The sequence below is a fragment of the Oryzias melastigma genome, linkage group LG1 (assembly GCF_002922805.2).
Source record: "Oryzias melastigma strain HK-1 linkage group LG1, ASM292280v2, whole genome shotgun sequence".
NCBI lineage: Eukaryota > Metazoa > Chordata > Actinopteri > Beloniformes > Adrianichthyidae > Oryzias > Oryzias melastigma.
The window spans coordinates 3,705,324-3,722,066 of NC_050512.1; the positions used below are offsets into that span (position 1 = coordinate 3,705,324).

A 16,743-nucleotide genomic window follows, 5' to 3' on the forward strand; every position below is an offset into this window, starting at 1 on the left:
TCTTGACACTTTGAATTCCATTAATATTACCTGTGTTAGTCCAATTAATGTAATTCTAACATGATAATGTAAGGCAGAATCTGAATTGCTTCCTTAACCCTCAGGCTCCTCCCTATTGCTCCAATCGTAGGGGTATTAGAAGCTTTAGTAGTGTTCTAAAGTTTTTTTAAAGAGCCAATATCATGCTTTTCTAAGCCTTTCAGAGTAAATTATGCCCATATATATAATAATTTATTACCTTTGGCACACTGAATGTTTTTGTGAAACTTGACTTATTTTAACAAACTCCTTTTTTCTACCCAGAAGACTACTCGATCTCTGAGGCTCCGCCTTTCGCTCCTCATGGGTGCCACCCAGAGACGCTGTGACCTCCGCAGCGTCTCTGTGTTTCACCCACGAACACAAACAACATCTTGGCTCTGCAGATTAGGTGCAAGAGGAAACGCTTCTTCTCAGAGTCGATGCTAAAATGAAAGTGTTCAGCAGACCACTGCCAGCTTCGTGGAGAAAGTGGGTTTGTACGGATCAAATTAGCGCTTTGGGGTCGTTTTTCGTGAGGAATTAAGATTATAATATCTGTTAAAGCCTAAAAAAGGTGATTTTGCCTGACATAGGCCCTGTAAGGAGGAGCTGGTATGGGCTCACAGATAGGGTTTTCAACGTCAGACTTGTGAGCAGAGGAGATGTGCATTTCTTCACATGGGTGTGCTCTGAAGCACAGGAGTTTAGTTGAAGGGCAACCAAACCCTAAATCAACTTTTTTGGCTGTTGACCTCTATAAATGGGGCTTTAAAGGTGCTTTCTGTTGGTCATTTCCACATTTTTGACAAATTAAAATAAACTTGTTCAATTCCTGAAATAATACTCAAAAACTGTCTGTGTGCTGTCCCCTACAGGTTGAATTGAGATATTACATTTGAATTTCGTGATTAGTCGAACCATTTCAGTCCCACGTCATTTCAGAAGTCTCACGTCATGATCTGAAGCTCCAGTAATGATAACAATCCCGTACCCCAGTCCCACCCCTCAGACAGGATTTCCACATTCAGCTGTGGGTGAAGTCAGCCTCCAACTGCCCTGTTTGGTTACCCTTTAAATACTAGTGTTTTATTAATCAAGGTGTCCTGTTTTTGCATAACTTTTTAAAGATATAAAACTGATGTTGTGTACTGTATTTTCCGCAGCATTAAAAATCTGAACTTATTCAAAATGTGTCTGTGCGCTTTATAATCCGGTGCACCATTTGTGTGTACGGAGTTCCAAAATCTGACTCTGACGGTCGACATGACTGGGTCAGCGGTATCCCTGACTTATTTTATGTTTGGTCAAGGTTCCAATTCCCTTTGGTTTGTCTTTTTGCTTGAACTAGCACACTAATTATTTAATGTTGTTCTTTCTTTCTGGTTTCTTTCATTGTTTTGTTTATGAATAAACTGTGTTCTTTTAATTCTTACTTGGTGTCCAGTTTTATGTTATTGTCCCCTTTTGGTATTTATCCCCTAGACTCTGGGCCAGTGTGCCCATTGGGGACGTAACAGAGACTGATCATTGAATGGTAGAAACATCTGAATTTGAAAACACTATATTTTATTCCATATTTCTCTGCTTGGAGGAATACACGTGGGTGTAAGGAAGCAATCCAAATTCAGCCCAACAAATAGGAATGGCACCCTACAAAAGAAAGCATTTCAGTAAGATGAGAAAAATGATGATTTAGTGGGTTAAACTAATAAATAAGATTAAAAAATAAATCCCTAAAATGACACACAAAATAACCTGAAATCTGTGAAAATTGGCATTTGAATGCAGCTTCACTCAAACACCCGTCAATTCTTTTCTAATAGAAACATGTTTGCAACACTGACACCATGTGGCTATAAGAGGTATTATCCTTCATGCTTTTGAAAATAGGATACTGTCAGACAGCACTTAGGGGCTCATCAGCATATGTTGAGACATATTGTGGGAAAACAGCCACAGACACTTTGATTTCATTTATTAAGACAGTCATATGAGAGCAGAGGAAGCATAAAAAAGAAAGGCAGACAGAACAAAGACATGCAGACCAAAGGATACATGGAATTGTTGTTCATGAAGAGCAATGTCAGCACACAGCTGTGACATAACGATAATCTTTGGACAAACTGAACAACTATGTGAAAAACAAACAAAGCTGCACTGCAAAGAGAGGTGGCTCAGATCGTTTAAGATTTAGTCTGTTTTACCTACAGTTTGAAAACTGGGCATGGACCCACAGACATGATGAGGAATGAAGAAAATATGTCACCACATGAAGTAAAAAGAAGAAAACATTAGAGAAGGTGATGAGGAGGTGAAGGAGAGGGCTACCTTCTTATTAAAGTTAATTTGGCAATCCTGAGAGCAAAGCAAGGAGAGGAAGAGAGAAACTCTTGCATTAAATCCAAACATGTGACCCGAGATGTACAGTGTAAGTCTCACCAAAGACACAGGAGGGAGCAGGAAGCTAAGTGGGCAGAAGAACAGAACCACAGGAGGGTTTTAGAGGAGAAAACAAGAAGAAAGCGCTTCTCCAGGATCCAAAAACTACAAAGCAAAGTCAAGTAGATGTTATACGAGACTTACTGATCAATTGAGTCTTTTTTGGTGGCAGCAGAGTTTTCTTAATAGTTTATTTGATCTGATACTAAGAAAGACTGTGTAGTGTAGAGTGCAGAGGTTAAGCTGTGAGAGGTAAAGCAGCTGAAAGACAGACACACAAACACCCAAAGCTGCCACAAAGAAGAAGGGCTGATTTCCACTGGTCCGTCTCCGGTGCGTCTTTGTTGTGTTCACCCAAAAAATATAGAACATTTATTAATTAATTGGAATGTTTACATCGCCTCTGTCATGTCTGTGTCTGAAGTCCGTCCCTCTGCAATGCAAACTTTATTCAGAAATTCTATTTCCAGTCCGTTGACGACGCAATTTTGCTGTAAAAACAGAAAAACTGGAAACAGATCTGGGTTTCAAAATAAAAACTTTGTTGTACTTTCAAAACAAAAATTATATTTTTAAATTTAAGGTAATGATAATGATAATTCACGCACCTCAGATGGGCTTGGGCGGTATTCCAGTTTTAATACCGTCAATATTCCTCCACATTTGACCTCGGTATACGGTTTTACCATGACTAATTAAGTAAGTCGTGATAAATGAGCTCTCCTGCCTCATTGACTTGGAACCCAAAGTACTCCCAAACTGTGGAAGTTGTGTTCTTTTTTGACACCAAGTCATCTAGTGCACAACTTGCTATCTTATTTCCTGTCACTCGCTCGTGCGCCTGTCTTGCTTTCGAGCTGAAACGTGCCGATGTCACATGTTGACAAAACTCCCTAGTGGTTTATTTCATATTATGAACAAATAAAGTTTCATTTTGGAAGTACCAGAATGTAACATCTTTATGACATAAAACGTGAATTTTACAAGGACTCTGTGAGAAGGAGAGAACACGGGGCCTGACTGCCAAAGGTTTGGATGTCAATGACATGTGGATGGGAAGGACTAACCCGTCCTCTTAGACCAGAGGTCTACAACCTGCAGCTCCAGATCCACATGTGGCTCTTTTATCTCTTCATGTTGACTCCTTGGCCAAACATAAAATAAATCATGGAGACTGTTGACCCAGACATGTCGACCGTCTGAGTCAGCAGCTCCCCCAAACCAAAACTACCTAAAGAAAACAAGTAAACAAAGCCTGCAAACTAAGACTACTAAGATCCAAACTAAAATAACAAAACCCAGCAGTGTAAGACTGCTGGGTTTTGGGACAGAGGAAAAAGAAAAAAAAATGAAATAGCGATTCTTTAAAGTAAGGATTACTTAATTATCATTTATTTAATTTAGATGAGTTAAATGTATAAATTGATGTCTGAGGTTCACATAGATGATAAACTATGTAGGTTTTTACATCCTGTTGACCTGAAGACGTCTTGTTTGATCAACTCTACCTCCAGAATGAACAGATTTTATATGCAAAGCAAAACTTTGGTAAAAAGTTTGATCTTTTATGAGTTTAGAGCACATATTATCTTATGCTGCAACATTGGTTACTAGCTGTCCAGAGCTGCACTGAGATGATCCTGTTTGGCACAGAGCATCTTTTATTTTTAACATTTTTAGAGATGCTAGTTTTTTTTTTTAGATTTTTGCTTTTGTTTGTGCCAAAAATAGAATAAATTTATTTTTATTGTTAAAAAAAAGAAGGTCATAAATGCAAATCCAAATTTCTTAAAGGCTAAAGTAAGACTTTGCAGTCATTTTAGGTTTTGATCAAAGAAATCAAGGCCAAATGTCCCAAAGGGACGCAACAGAGACAACGTAAACTAGGAGACAATTGTGAGACGGACTCCTCACATAACGCAACAGAGATGCACTGCAGACAGACCAGTGGAAATCCAGGATAAGAGTTCCTAAAAACTGTATGAGAGTATGTCTTTCACAGTCAATACTGTAAAGTCAAGTTCAGAAGTCATTACCTTCATCTTTTATTTGTTTTGCAGTAAGGCCCAAAACCTTATTAAAGGCAAATACATAAAACTGTGTGATTATAAAACATGGTTTTAGATTTAACGTTTTGCTGATCTGATCCTCGTAAAGTGTTCTAAGAAAAGAAGCAGAAGTTGCAAATCTCTCTAGAGGGGGTTACACTTTGCTTTACAAACATACTGCAGAACTCTTGGAAAAATGTATTTTAGAAATTTAAGAGCATTAAATACGGCTTCAAACTTCAAAGAATAGGTATCCTTGGACATTTACTTCAAGGTTATGAAGACTAGCTCAGAGAAATGCAACAATAGGAGCAGAATACTAACCTGTGCTGGACTCTCAGAGCACGAGAGGTAGTAAAGGTCAAGGATGTGTTTGATTTTAAGTCTCTGTGTGTCCTCTGTGAAGGCTGGTGCTTCTAGAGTTTAAAACTAATTATTCTGGAGAATTATTATTATTTGAAGAACTTTTTAGATAATTTTTATTTAGTTTAAAGAAGAGTTCAAAGCTTTGAAACCAAAGGTAGTCTAGGGTTTTTTTAAAGCAGCACCTGAATGATAAAGGACAAATGACAGCAGGACAAAACTCCCTTGAATTGAGAGATAAACACATTTGTGACAAGTCAGTTCTTCTAGTAAACAGAGAATTCACATCAAGAAAGCTCAATCGTAACAAGCTCACCTCAAACTTCTGCCTCAGCTCCTCATTGCCATCATCCTCTTCAGATATGGGAACATTGTAGTACTCCCCCTCCTCCTGGCACAACAGCTTAAACCTGGAACGGACAGCAGGAGGAAAGCGAGGACGCACACAAACAAGAGTGGTTGTGAGTCGGGAAAGCAGCAGATCATTTTGATGGTCTTTCTGTTCTTCTTCTCCTGACCTGCACTACTTTATTTAGCTGAAGACAAAGCAACAGTTGCTTTGCCTCTGCAGCGTTTGGCACAAACTCCTACTGTTGGCAGAGATGTAACCAAACAACCTCCTAACAAACCTGCAGCCAAACCAGCTCATTTCAGTGAGCAGGCAAACACAAACTCAGACCTGATGTGCAAAAGTAAAGATTATTCCTCTGAATGGTTTTATCATCATTATTATAGCTTGATTACTTTTGTTAGACATAAAGGACTTTACTTTTACTCATACGAGCTGTTCGATCCAAAATGTTAAAAAAGGCAGATTATACATTTTGGTGTAAAATAATTATACTAATTTTTACAGGTTTTTGAAGCTGCACCTTTAGTTTTTCACAGAAAGCCTGATGGAGTCAATGATGAATGTGTTTCAGATGATAAATACACTCATACAATCTTCCGTTTCACCACATCCAAACGGTGATCTATTGGGTTGAGATCTGGTGACTGTGGAGGTCATTGGAGTCCAGGGAACTTATCGTCATGTTCAAGAGTCTGAGATGATTCCAGCTTTATGACATGTGCCTGATAAAGTGGACAGTGATTTAATGACGCTTATAAACAGTAAAATATTTATCTTTTTGTTATGTTTATGCTTCATTGCTAAAAAATACTTATTTTATCATATTAGATGTAATAAACTGAAAAAGATAAAATGACAATTTCTCCAAAGAAAGCATTTAAATTGTCTTTCAGAATGAAGGTTTCTGTCCTAAATATAAATGGATGTTTGTATGGATACATGAGATCACATGTGTCAAAGTCGAGGCCCGGGGGCCGGATCATTTTATTTTATTTTTGTTAACGGCCGGATGTTATATTGCACTGGTAACATTTTGAAGCAACAATACGATTATGGAGGCTGTCAGAACAGTTTTAATCATCTATGGCTTTCTGTTTGGAACATCATCATCCTCCTCTCCCTCCCTCTCACCCATGAGGCAGAAAGAAATAAACATAACAGGATTAAATAATTAAGGGCAAATCAGACAGACAACAAAACACAGCAAAGAAATGATTTGATTTGGCTAAAAAGCAGAAATGTTATTTTTATTTCCACTATTTTTTTTTTGGTTTTTTTTGTTTTAGCAATATATTTATATTTGGATAATTTTAACAGGATATATTTTATGGAGATCAAAATCTTTTGGGATATTTACTAGTGTAACTTTTCATATAAAATGACAAAAGTGTTTAAAAAAAAAAAAAAACGTTCATTTCTAACTTGTATAATTTTGACAAAATATATATTTTATGGAGCGTAAAATATTGAAAGTTATTTAATTCGGAATAATATTCCTTTCTGTTTTTTACTGATACTTATGTTAAAAAGTTACATTTTATTAAAAAAGTAGTTTTAGTGTGTTCAATAAATGTTTATCCTGTTCGGCTCACACCCTAAGGTGTGTTTTGGATTTTGGACTGCCGTGTGCGATTGAGTTCTCAATATCTTAATAGCATCCATTTTTTAAACTACACTCATACATCATTATGAGGCTGCATAAACATTACCATCCAGAGGCTGGAGCCTTCATGAGCTCGGAAACTCCAAATGAAAGAGCTCCCATGAAGTCGTTCCTGGTGGTTCGATCCCAGTCCCACACCTCAATGGACAGCCTGCGGTCCTTATCTGACGGCTTCAGCTTGCTGCACACACACAGCTAGAGTTTCAACAAAACAGCTACTTCATCTATTACTGCTGAAGACACATATGCATTATTAGATTATTGCCTTTAGCTTGTAGTGCACAAATGTTTGACAAGAAAAGAAAGAAACTCACAAGGTGAAGTGCTCGTTCCATCTGGGGTTGAGGTTGGAGCGGATGGTTTTGGTCTTCTGCTTGGTCTCGTTTTTGGGATCTGGGATGAGCTTGAGCTTTACGTATGGATCAGACAGGCCGTTGGGGTCCATAGGGATCAGGTTCTTCCCTTCGTCCACTGAAAAGGACAAAAAGTAAAAAGAAAAAAGTAAATAACAGATTCCATGAATATAGCTAATCAGTCAATAGGTATGGAGTGGCCCGATCGCTTGCCCCTCTGGACCCTCACAGTTGTTCCCATTTGGTGCTGAGGGGAAACAGATCGTCTCTTGTGGTCAACAGGTTAAAGAGCAGGTGTGCCTTCATTTCATGGTAATTATTTATAGTTGTGGTACATAGGCAGCAAACACAAGACTTTTAATGGGAGCAGTGAATGACAAATACAAGCTGTGTCATGCTTAAGTAGGCGAAGGCGCTCTTCTTGTCCTCCCATATGTAGCTATTAAGTAAACAAGGGTGCATCAGGGACATTAGCACTCCATTAGCCATGAGATGTGGAGCACAGCCAAGCATTAACTACAGCACACTCGCCTGCAAACAGACAGGTCTGTACACACACACAATAGACCAAGGTTTTCTGCAGAGACAGAGTGAACTCGTGACTGCCTGGTTAAACGTCAAACTCTGCAGAATGGACTCTCAATGTGGGTCTGTCAGTCAAACCTAAGTGGCAAAAGGAAAAAAAAAAGATTTCCAGAAGAGGAGGGCCACCAAGAAAAGAAGACAGAACTGAACGGATTCTAAATGTAACATGATGCTGCTTCAGACCAATCAGAGTTTATTGGATAAAGAAAATGTTCTAAACCTTAATTTGATTCTGATGATGAAAGACTCTTGGGAAAGCAGAGGGTAACAACAGCCCGCCTTTGTTAGTCTTATCATCTGTCTCTGCTGTGGAGAATTTAGGTGTGAAGTAGGATGAGTGATGGAGAGCGAAAAGAACACTTGATGGAAGTCAAACGCTTACAGAAGGAACTTGAGGTGTGGGAAGATATTGAGCGATGCAGGACTGGCAGCCCTCTGTTTCTTTAGAGACTCGGCACAAAACGGTCTCTTTAAAATCCTGTGTTTGCAGAGCATTTCAGCATGTGCAGCTTCTTCATGAAGGTCGTTCCTTCCAGTTTAACATTTAGATTCCAGTTGATGTACTGAGGTGTGTATGTCTAATTAGATAGATCTCAGTATTTGAGCTGATTATGTGATTCAGGCGTTGGAAATGTGAGAGGAGGACAAAAACAGAAGAGTTGGTCTCCGTCTTCATGTCTGTACTTATAAGCATGTTTGCTTGAATGGGTGTTTTAGTATACCTAGATTATTCACATGATGAATGTTCTCCTCTCTATTTTTATCCATGCTTTGATTCACAACTTTGCGTTTATTCAATTTCCACTCCTTTAAATTATAAATGCTGTATTTATGGTCTTGGAAATGAAAATGTCACTATAATGAAGAGCATTATGAGTGTTTTAACATTACGTAAAAGGAAAAAAATACGGTTTTTCCTGTACACTTTGAACAAAATGATGCTTCCACATCCCTGTGAAAAACAAACTGCGGTAGGTTTTAAAGCAGACGGTGATCAGGGTCTTTCTGTAGAGCTAGAACCCACATATGAACTGATACACTTCTCACTTCTGTCCACAATGTTCTAAATCTGCTCCCTTTGACTTTGGAGAGGTCAGGTGCTAAAATTACTTCATTAACTAAAACAAAAAAGGTTCTCTTTTGAGTCAATAGACATGTGATTCAAGTCACAACCAGAAGGGGGCGATCCAGACCATCTAATGTGACGTCCATTGCACACAGTTTAAGTGACAAACTTTATTTTTCACAGATGAAGCATGAAAGTGCTCATCTGAGGATGGATCTTGTAGGGTTTGGCAGCATCAGTAATTTGTTCAGAATTGCCAATACTGTTAATGGGATTAAGGAAATCCATCTGCACTATTAGAGGTGTTTTTTACTGGTAGTTTCAAATGTTTTCCTCCTCATCTTTGAAGGCAACAAGCAGCTGTGTGAGTACAGAGAACTATCAGCTGGAATCATTGTAAATTAAGTCAATTTCTCTCTTTTTTTTCAGGAAAAAGACAATCTACTAAGAGGCAAAGGATGAATGCAAATGAAAAGCTGAGAGAAATGACGAGCTGAAAGAAAATGTTTATGTGAAAGTAGAGAACACAAGCAGAGGGAGGGACCTGAAGCAGGACAACACACTGGGAATACCAACAACGGGACTTCTGGGAGTCTGGCAACAGCAAAGATCAGCTGTTCTCTGAACTCTGAAGAGACGCTGCAAAAACAGAAAAGACCATGTGTGTATTTATGTGCTATTAAGATAGAGACTAGTAGCAAAAACGCCTTTGAAGTCAACGACTTTCCCTAGAATAATTATTTAGATAGAGCTGAGTCATAAATGCCAGCCTAAAACAATATCCCCAAAGGTTTGCTTTTGGTTCTTAAATAAGTATGTTGTCTGCTAAAGAAGAGGACAGAACATCACTTGATAAAGAAAGGAAAGTGTAAAACAATTCTAAGACTATCAGGTTTCATGTATTAGGCCTTACTTTGACTCTCACAGTGACTGTACGTCTGGAAGCCCACAGCTAAAACAACATTTCATAACACAACAATATCAAAAAAGTCCAGGCACTAGAAGTCCACAGGTATTTCCATGTGTGACGTTTATAAATTAGCTGAACAAAAGCATAATTTTAAGAATGTTTTTCAGAGATTGGCATCCAAACAGACTGTCCAGCCACTGAAGCCTGAGGAAGGAGGAGCTGCAGCTCCAGCAAAGGACTTCCTGGAGTGGAAAAATGCTATCAGCTGCTGTATTCCAACCCTAAATCATTCGGGAAGAGTTGGAATTTGGTTTTAAAGAAAATGTTCCACTGGATAAAGGGGGTCCTCTCTAGGAGCTGACTTAGGAATTAAAAAAAAAAAAAAAAAAAAAAAAATCGATGCTTACAATGGCAACAGGGTATGCTACAGCCTTTCTGTTCAGCCGTTCAGAAGATTGCAGGTTCAGTTCCTGCCTTGGTAGTGTGGTCGTCTCACATTTAACCTTTCAGCCACAACAGGTTTAGGTTGATGATCGTTCACCTTCTTCATTTTAGTTAATTGTCCTTGTGCTATCCTAGGCATGTTTACATTAAAAGTGGGGTCATCTGGACCCCTAAAGACAGCGTGCTGAACTTTTTTTTCCGAGGATTTTTTTATCTTCACTTGTGTCCATGGCAGACATAAAATCTTGTCCACCTTTGTCATAGAATGAATCACAAATCAATGTAAGGTGGGGTCACCGGGACCCATAAGAGAGCACGAGGTTTAAGGGTCTGGTGTTCAGTTCTTCCTTGAGAGGATATCTGATTTTTTGTTTCTCCTTGGGTTTTGTCATATTTACATTTATTTATTAAATGTTTAAGTTTCTGCTAGTGATGAGCAGATGAAGCTTCAAGAAGCATTCAAGCCTTTGATCTAATTGGTCCCCTCCAGTGCAGTGCTTCGTGAACCTAGTAGGATATCTACTGGATCCAAAAATATCAGTTCTTCAATGTATTGATACAAAAACATTAAAGTCTGTTGAAGCAGTGAGACCGAATGAAGGAAAGTGCTTGAATGCCAAGCATAAAATAAAATGCTTTATTTCTCTCTTTCTGACAGTTTTAACTCACGCTGAAGTAAACTAGGATTTCATCGCTCATCTCCTTGACGTCTGTCTTAAACTCTTGCTAGCTTCACCTTCTGCATGTTGACACAAGCACTGCACACCTTCACAGCCCCACCCATTCCTTTGTAAGTCCACCCACAATCGCTAGAAAAGTTAAATTATTAAAACGCAAGTCCAAAATGCGTTTTGGTACCAGTTCCGACTTGGCATAGTTTCATTACCTATCACTATGTGAGGGTACAAGGAGTTTGTGCTTTTGTAACATTGAGATTGTGCCAATGGTTGTTTGGGAGAAACATAGTTTTTTTCTTAAAACAACAATTTCTCCTAAATCTCCAAACTCTCTCCAAATGATCTCTACTTTTATCCATACTGTCTTTTGATTTGCTCTGACTGTAACTCTCCACATTTTAAATGGAGCCTGAGGGATTCATAAAAACTTGCAGCAAAATGTGAACCACTTCATGAACCAGTCGTGGTAGAAACGAGCAGCAAAGCTTCAGACGTCATCATTTTCAGCTCCTCCCCTAAATGTGGAAGCCTCAAAAAGAGCTCAATTCAGTTTTATTTAAATGTAGCCCAATATTACAACAAGGTTATCTCAACGGGCCTCACACTGGTAACTGTCTAAAAACATAAAATCACTCATAAAATACAAACAATAGCTGGTTGCTAAACTAAACCAAACTGGGCATCCCTGCGCTTTGACCCTCCTTCTCAGTGAGGAAAAACTCCTAAACAGATTCTGGGAAAAAAGAAGAAACCTCATGGAAGTCCACATGAAGGAGGGAACTTCTCCCAGGACAGACAGGTGATGCACCAGGATTGTTAAAGAAGAATTAGCTTATCTAACTCTACAACTACATGTTTGAATAGTGTAGCTTGGACACCTGGGGGCGTGAGACGAGCCAGAGCCGAGGTCCACTGCCAAAGACAGGAGCACAGACAATCTGTCAGCACGCACCTTGAAGCTTCGATAGAGAGTTTCAGCCAACAATCCTGCATATTGGGTCCAACGGCATCAGTTCCCAACAGAGGAAGCCCTGGTTCAAATCCCAAACTTTCTGATTGGAGTTTGATTGTAATATGTAGGTTTTCTTCATAGATTAATGCACTTTTCTGATTCTGGATTCTGATGATGAATGATGAGTGTAAAGTTGGTGTATTTGTTGTTTTATCTAGTAAATGTTTAAAAAAATATTCCAAGATTTGATGGCTAGAACAGGGGAAGTCTAAGTGCAAATATCTTTAAGAACACTATACGTAGACCGCTAGCAGAGTAACGAGACTGACTTTAACGGATGTAAATTAGTTATCTAACTGACATTTAGTGTCTCATAGGTCATGTTTGTACAGAACTTCACCCATCAGACGACTTAAACAGTGAAAGACATGAATTAAAATTGAAGTAATACTATAACTTTATACTCTCCACTCCCCCTTTCACCCACTGAAAGGAAAGGAAGAAAGAAATGAAGGAAAAGTGTTTCGGTGCAGGGTATCAGACAATGGAATAATCTTAAAAAAATCAATAAAAGAGTCTAGCTCAACCCTGCGACAGACTGGCGACCTGTCCAGGCAAATGCTCACACTATATGAATTATAAGGTCATTGGGAATGGGTTGAAATAAAAAAATAATAAAATTGAGGTACCTGATTTGTTTGGATTATTAATCATTTTGTTTTTTGTTTTTACTTGTCTGCTTTTGTAGCTTTTTTCCAACCAGTTGACATATTATTGTCCAGAAACAAGAGATAGATGTGATTGTAAAGCTTGATTGGTTTGATTAAACAGAGCAAAGACATTAAGTCTTCTTCTTTCTGTCCCCTTTCCTTTTCACCTAGGACAAGAGCATCATGTAAGTTTGTGTTGGAGATTCTAATGACTCTCACAGCCACACAACTAATAGGAGAAAAAAGAAGGGATTCATTCAAACATCAGAAATAAGTAAAACTCATTCTCATTTCATGGTTAAAGTAGAACAACGGAGCAGCTGAAACCAACAGGAGAGTGGATCTTCAGCACCAGTAAACAGAGCAGATGTCTATGCAGACCGGAGTAAGAAGCAGAAAACAAGCTTAGCTTGAGCGGGGAATCTGAACGTGTTTACCATCCTCAGCATTCCCCAAATTCCATTTTACTTGACAGCCAGCAAAACATAAACTATTCCAGCTCAATCTTCTGGAGACAGCACAAAAATCTCAGAGTGACCTAATTAATCCAACTACTTCCGAGCCTGCTGTCAAAAGGCTCGTTTGTCTGCGTCTGTCCGTCTACTTGGTGTTCATGTATTCAACGACCAGCTGGTCCTTCAGACATCCACAACACTTCCTGTAAAATGTTTGTCTTGGGCTGCTTTAATAGCTGCAGAGGAAATCTGAGTCACTTAAGTGTTTGAAGTTGGAGGGTCTGGATGCATTTCACTGAGAGCTGGTCTTTTTCCAAACAATAAAGATTTCAGACTTCCTCTCCCATCTGAACCACTAGTGCTCAGTTCCCCATTGAAAAGAATAATCTCAACCTTAGGAAACAGAAGCAAGGCAAGGTAAAAGAAATTAATAATAAATAATAATAATAGATTTTATTCATATAGCGCTTTTAAAAGTTACTCAAAGATGCTTACAAAAACAAATTACATAAAAAAAACAGTAATAAGAAACATTCAATTTAAAGATGGAAATACAAAGTATGAAATAAAATTAAAGATTAAAAGCAATATTTAAAAAGTTTAAAAAATAAGGTTTTCCTAAATGAAGAAAGGTCGGTGCCGTCCCGGATGTGTTTAATTTGTGTGAAATTAAGCATAAAATATATAAACGGTGCAGCCTTTTAGACTAAACATAACTTTATCAGACAGATAAGACAGTTTTTTTTATTTTATTTCATTTTATAAACAATACATAACATCAAAATAATACTATATAAAAATAAAACAGTTAATAAATGAAAAGGAGCAGAAAGAAGAAAACTTATATTATCTACCCCTATTACTAAACCACCAAATTAAATCAAAATGTATCAAATAACAAACAACTTAAAGATCCATTTCAATGAAAACGGTCTTTTTAAACATTTTCTTGTAGCATTGTTTCTCATGATAGAGGACATATCTAAAAGAATTTAAGATTAGAATTGTGTCTCTTAGTATTTCCTTGTGATGGATCAACTTTTAGTTTTGAAAAAGCTCCAGTTTGTGACACAGCAACAGAAACGGACGAGCTAAAGTCTACTTGCTCCGCTCCAATTTTATATCCTCTTTTTGTAGACAAATAGATCCATTAACGTCTTCATTTTCCTCGTCAGAGCTGGTATCTGGATCTAAACTGTACAGCTGCATCACTCCAAAAATACTTGCCTGTTTTTTGCTAAGCTATTGTTAGCTTGGAGTTGTAAGCAAGTAGGAGAGTGTAAATGAGGGGCTGATGGGAAATTAGTGGAGCCCTCCATGCCAACAGTACCGCCCACAACTCAGATGTGAATTGCTAATGAACTCCTGCTGCTCTGAAAAAATATGTCTCTAAAAAACAACACAATAATAAATAAAAGACCACTGGGAACGATTTTACAAAAGAAAAAAATATTTATTTGAAGTGGGACTTCAAAGACTAATTTATTTACTTTTAACCTGTATTTAGTCTGTTTTCTCACAGAGAAAGACACCTGCATTCTCTCTAGATTCATGTGCTGTCTGACAAGCATGTAGAATACACCCTTCAGCATACATAAAGTATCCCTGCTAGCTGCACAGCTCCATGTAGTCCAACGCTGTTTCCAAGACATGTACAGCAGCTGATGCAGCTTAAAGTGCATTCTGGGTTCAGTGGAATATAAGGCGGTTCATAAATTCTTCACATCAATGTATGTATCACTAAGATAAACACAGGAAAATGCAAACTAAGTCATTAGCATCACTATAACACAGCATATCTTAGTCATTAAAAAAATGAATTTCTGTTTATCAGAGGCAGGACAAGATGTGTTGTGTGGTAATGCAGTAACTATAAACTCTTGGTAATCACAAGTATTGATATCTGTCTGAGAAAGCATAGAAGTCAGCACTAGTGAAAGAAATATTGGACAGGAAGGTTGCAGGGGAAGCTTCCAATCACCTTTAGATTCAATCGCTCAAACAAGTGATTGAATCTAAAGGTTCAACATTAACAGCGAATGATGGATTTAAGCCAGGAGGCATGTCAAATCACACACATAAAAAGAAAAAATCTTCATCCATATAAGCATGAATGGTTAAGAGTGTGAGAAAGACACAATTAAGAGATAAATCTCAGATGTGGAGCAGCTCTCCTGGCAGTCAGACAGTAAGTAAGGGTCTAATGAGGACTCTTCCTCATAAATAATTGCATCAAAAGGTAAAGATGAAGCAAACATTTGATCTCTTCCTTCCTGGCTGTTGAAAAATCATTATTATGTTTTGCTCTTCAATATTATTTCCTGTTTACAGAGCGAGAGGCTAAAATTCTTTTTACAATAACATTTATCAAAACAAATTAAATTCCCAAACTGCCTGTTGAGCCTTACCCCGTCTATGAACCTCATCCACAAATTCAGACATGTTTTTCTCTCATGCAAGGTAATTATTGCTTTAAAAAAATACAGAGCATACATACATTGATGTAGCATGCACACTTCTAAACATAGTTTGATCCAAACTTGGAGAATGAATTTGTCTAAAATAGTTTCTACTTTAAAGTCCATCATTTCTCGACAGGATCTTAAGCAGGTTACCCTGAGAGACGTCAATGCGATCAAACAAAATGACTCCTTGACAAGGTGTAGCTGCTGTGCAGCAGTGTAACATTGATTGTGATGTCAGGGTACTATGAATCGCAGGAACTGTGCTGATTATTGCTTTGAGATGACATAATGGTATGGTACAGTTAGATGCCCATTTAATTCAAGCTACAGCTATGGATCATCTGGGCCAATTAGTTTAATTGTTGTCTTTATGCAGTGCAGAAGAGCAGGGGAGAGCATTGATTAAGAGTCAGACTGACTCTGGAAGAATGGGTGATAACAGGCCGCTTTTTCAATTGGCCTAAAATAATAATACACCATATCTAAAAATAACACACAGTTTCTTGTCCCATCACCAGTGCTTGACTGATATTTTTTATGTTTTGTAATCTTAACTTGTGAAGAGAAAAGAAAAACATGTTATCCCTTGTGGCTACAGCTTTTATTTTTCTGTTTACTGTGTTCTCTGGGTCATTTCTGGCTCAGAGGTTTGGAAACTGCGAAGCACAAGGAGAGAACACTATCCAATGAGAGTGCAGAAATTCATTTTAATGATTCAATTCACGTCATTATTTGTGGTTGATGATCCGATTCATATTTTGGTTCACTTTGAACGATCTGATTCACTGAACTAGAATCCATCCAGGACATCTTAGTCCAAAACTGAACAGTCAAAGAGAAGTTTTCAAGATTCCTTGTATTTCTTGCAAAATAATCATTAAGTTCAATAAAGTTCAGCTCACTGTTGTTTTTCAACATCAAAAGAATAAAACAAAAAACATGCTAACACACTGTATGGTCTAAATTTCCACACATTGGACTGTAATGATGCTGCATCCCGTGTGTTGTCCGCTGTGATCATTGTTACGTTTCAGTAAAATAAACCTTCCATTTCTCAATCCAAGTGGTGTTTCCCAATATCAATATTAGATCAGTTCATTTAATTTCTAAATGATTTTATAATCAATGATCTGATCTGATCGATCTGGCTGAATAAATCAATTTATTGATTAATCGATTAATCGTTACACCTCTACAATGAAAACATGTTAGCCTACATATAAAAAACTATGAAGTTCAA

General features: G+C 37.8%; 1 protein-coding gene across 3 annotated transcripts in view; it reads right to left on the reverse strand.

Moving 5' to 3' along the window:
* Nucleotides 1-16,743, reverse strand: part of prkcaa (protein kinase C, alpha, a) — a 142,420-nt gene that overhangs the window by 44,429 nt on the left and 81,248 nt on the right. For 2 of the 3 annotated variants that reach the window (XR_002917529.2, XM_036209694.1), the window contains exons 6-9: nt 7,201-7,357; nt 6,933-7,067; nt 5,188-5,281; nt 2,350-2,376 (exon numbers count right to left, since the gene is read on the reverse strand). Coding sequence is in view for 1 of the 3 variants with exons in the window: in XM_036209694.1 (XP_036065587.1) it covers nt 2,350-2,376; nt 5,188-5,281; nt 6,933-7,067; nt 7,201-7,357 (413 nt within the window). In the remaining 2 variants the exon portion in view is untranslated. The remainder of the gene's footprint in view (nt 1-2,349; nt 2,377-5,187; nt 5,282-6,932; nt 7,068-7,200; nt 7,358-16,743) is intronic. The other variant, XR_002917530.2, reaches the window with a different exon arrangement.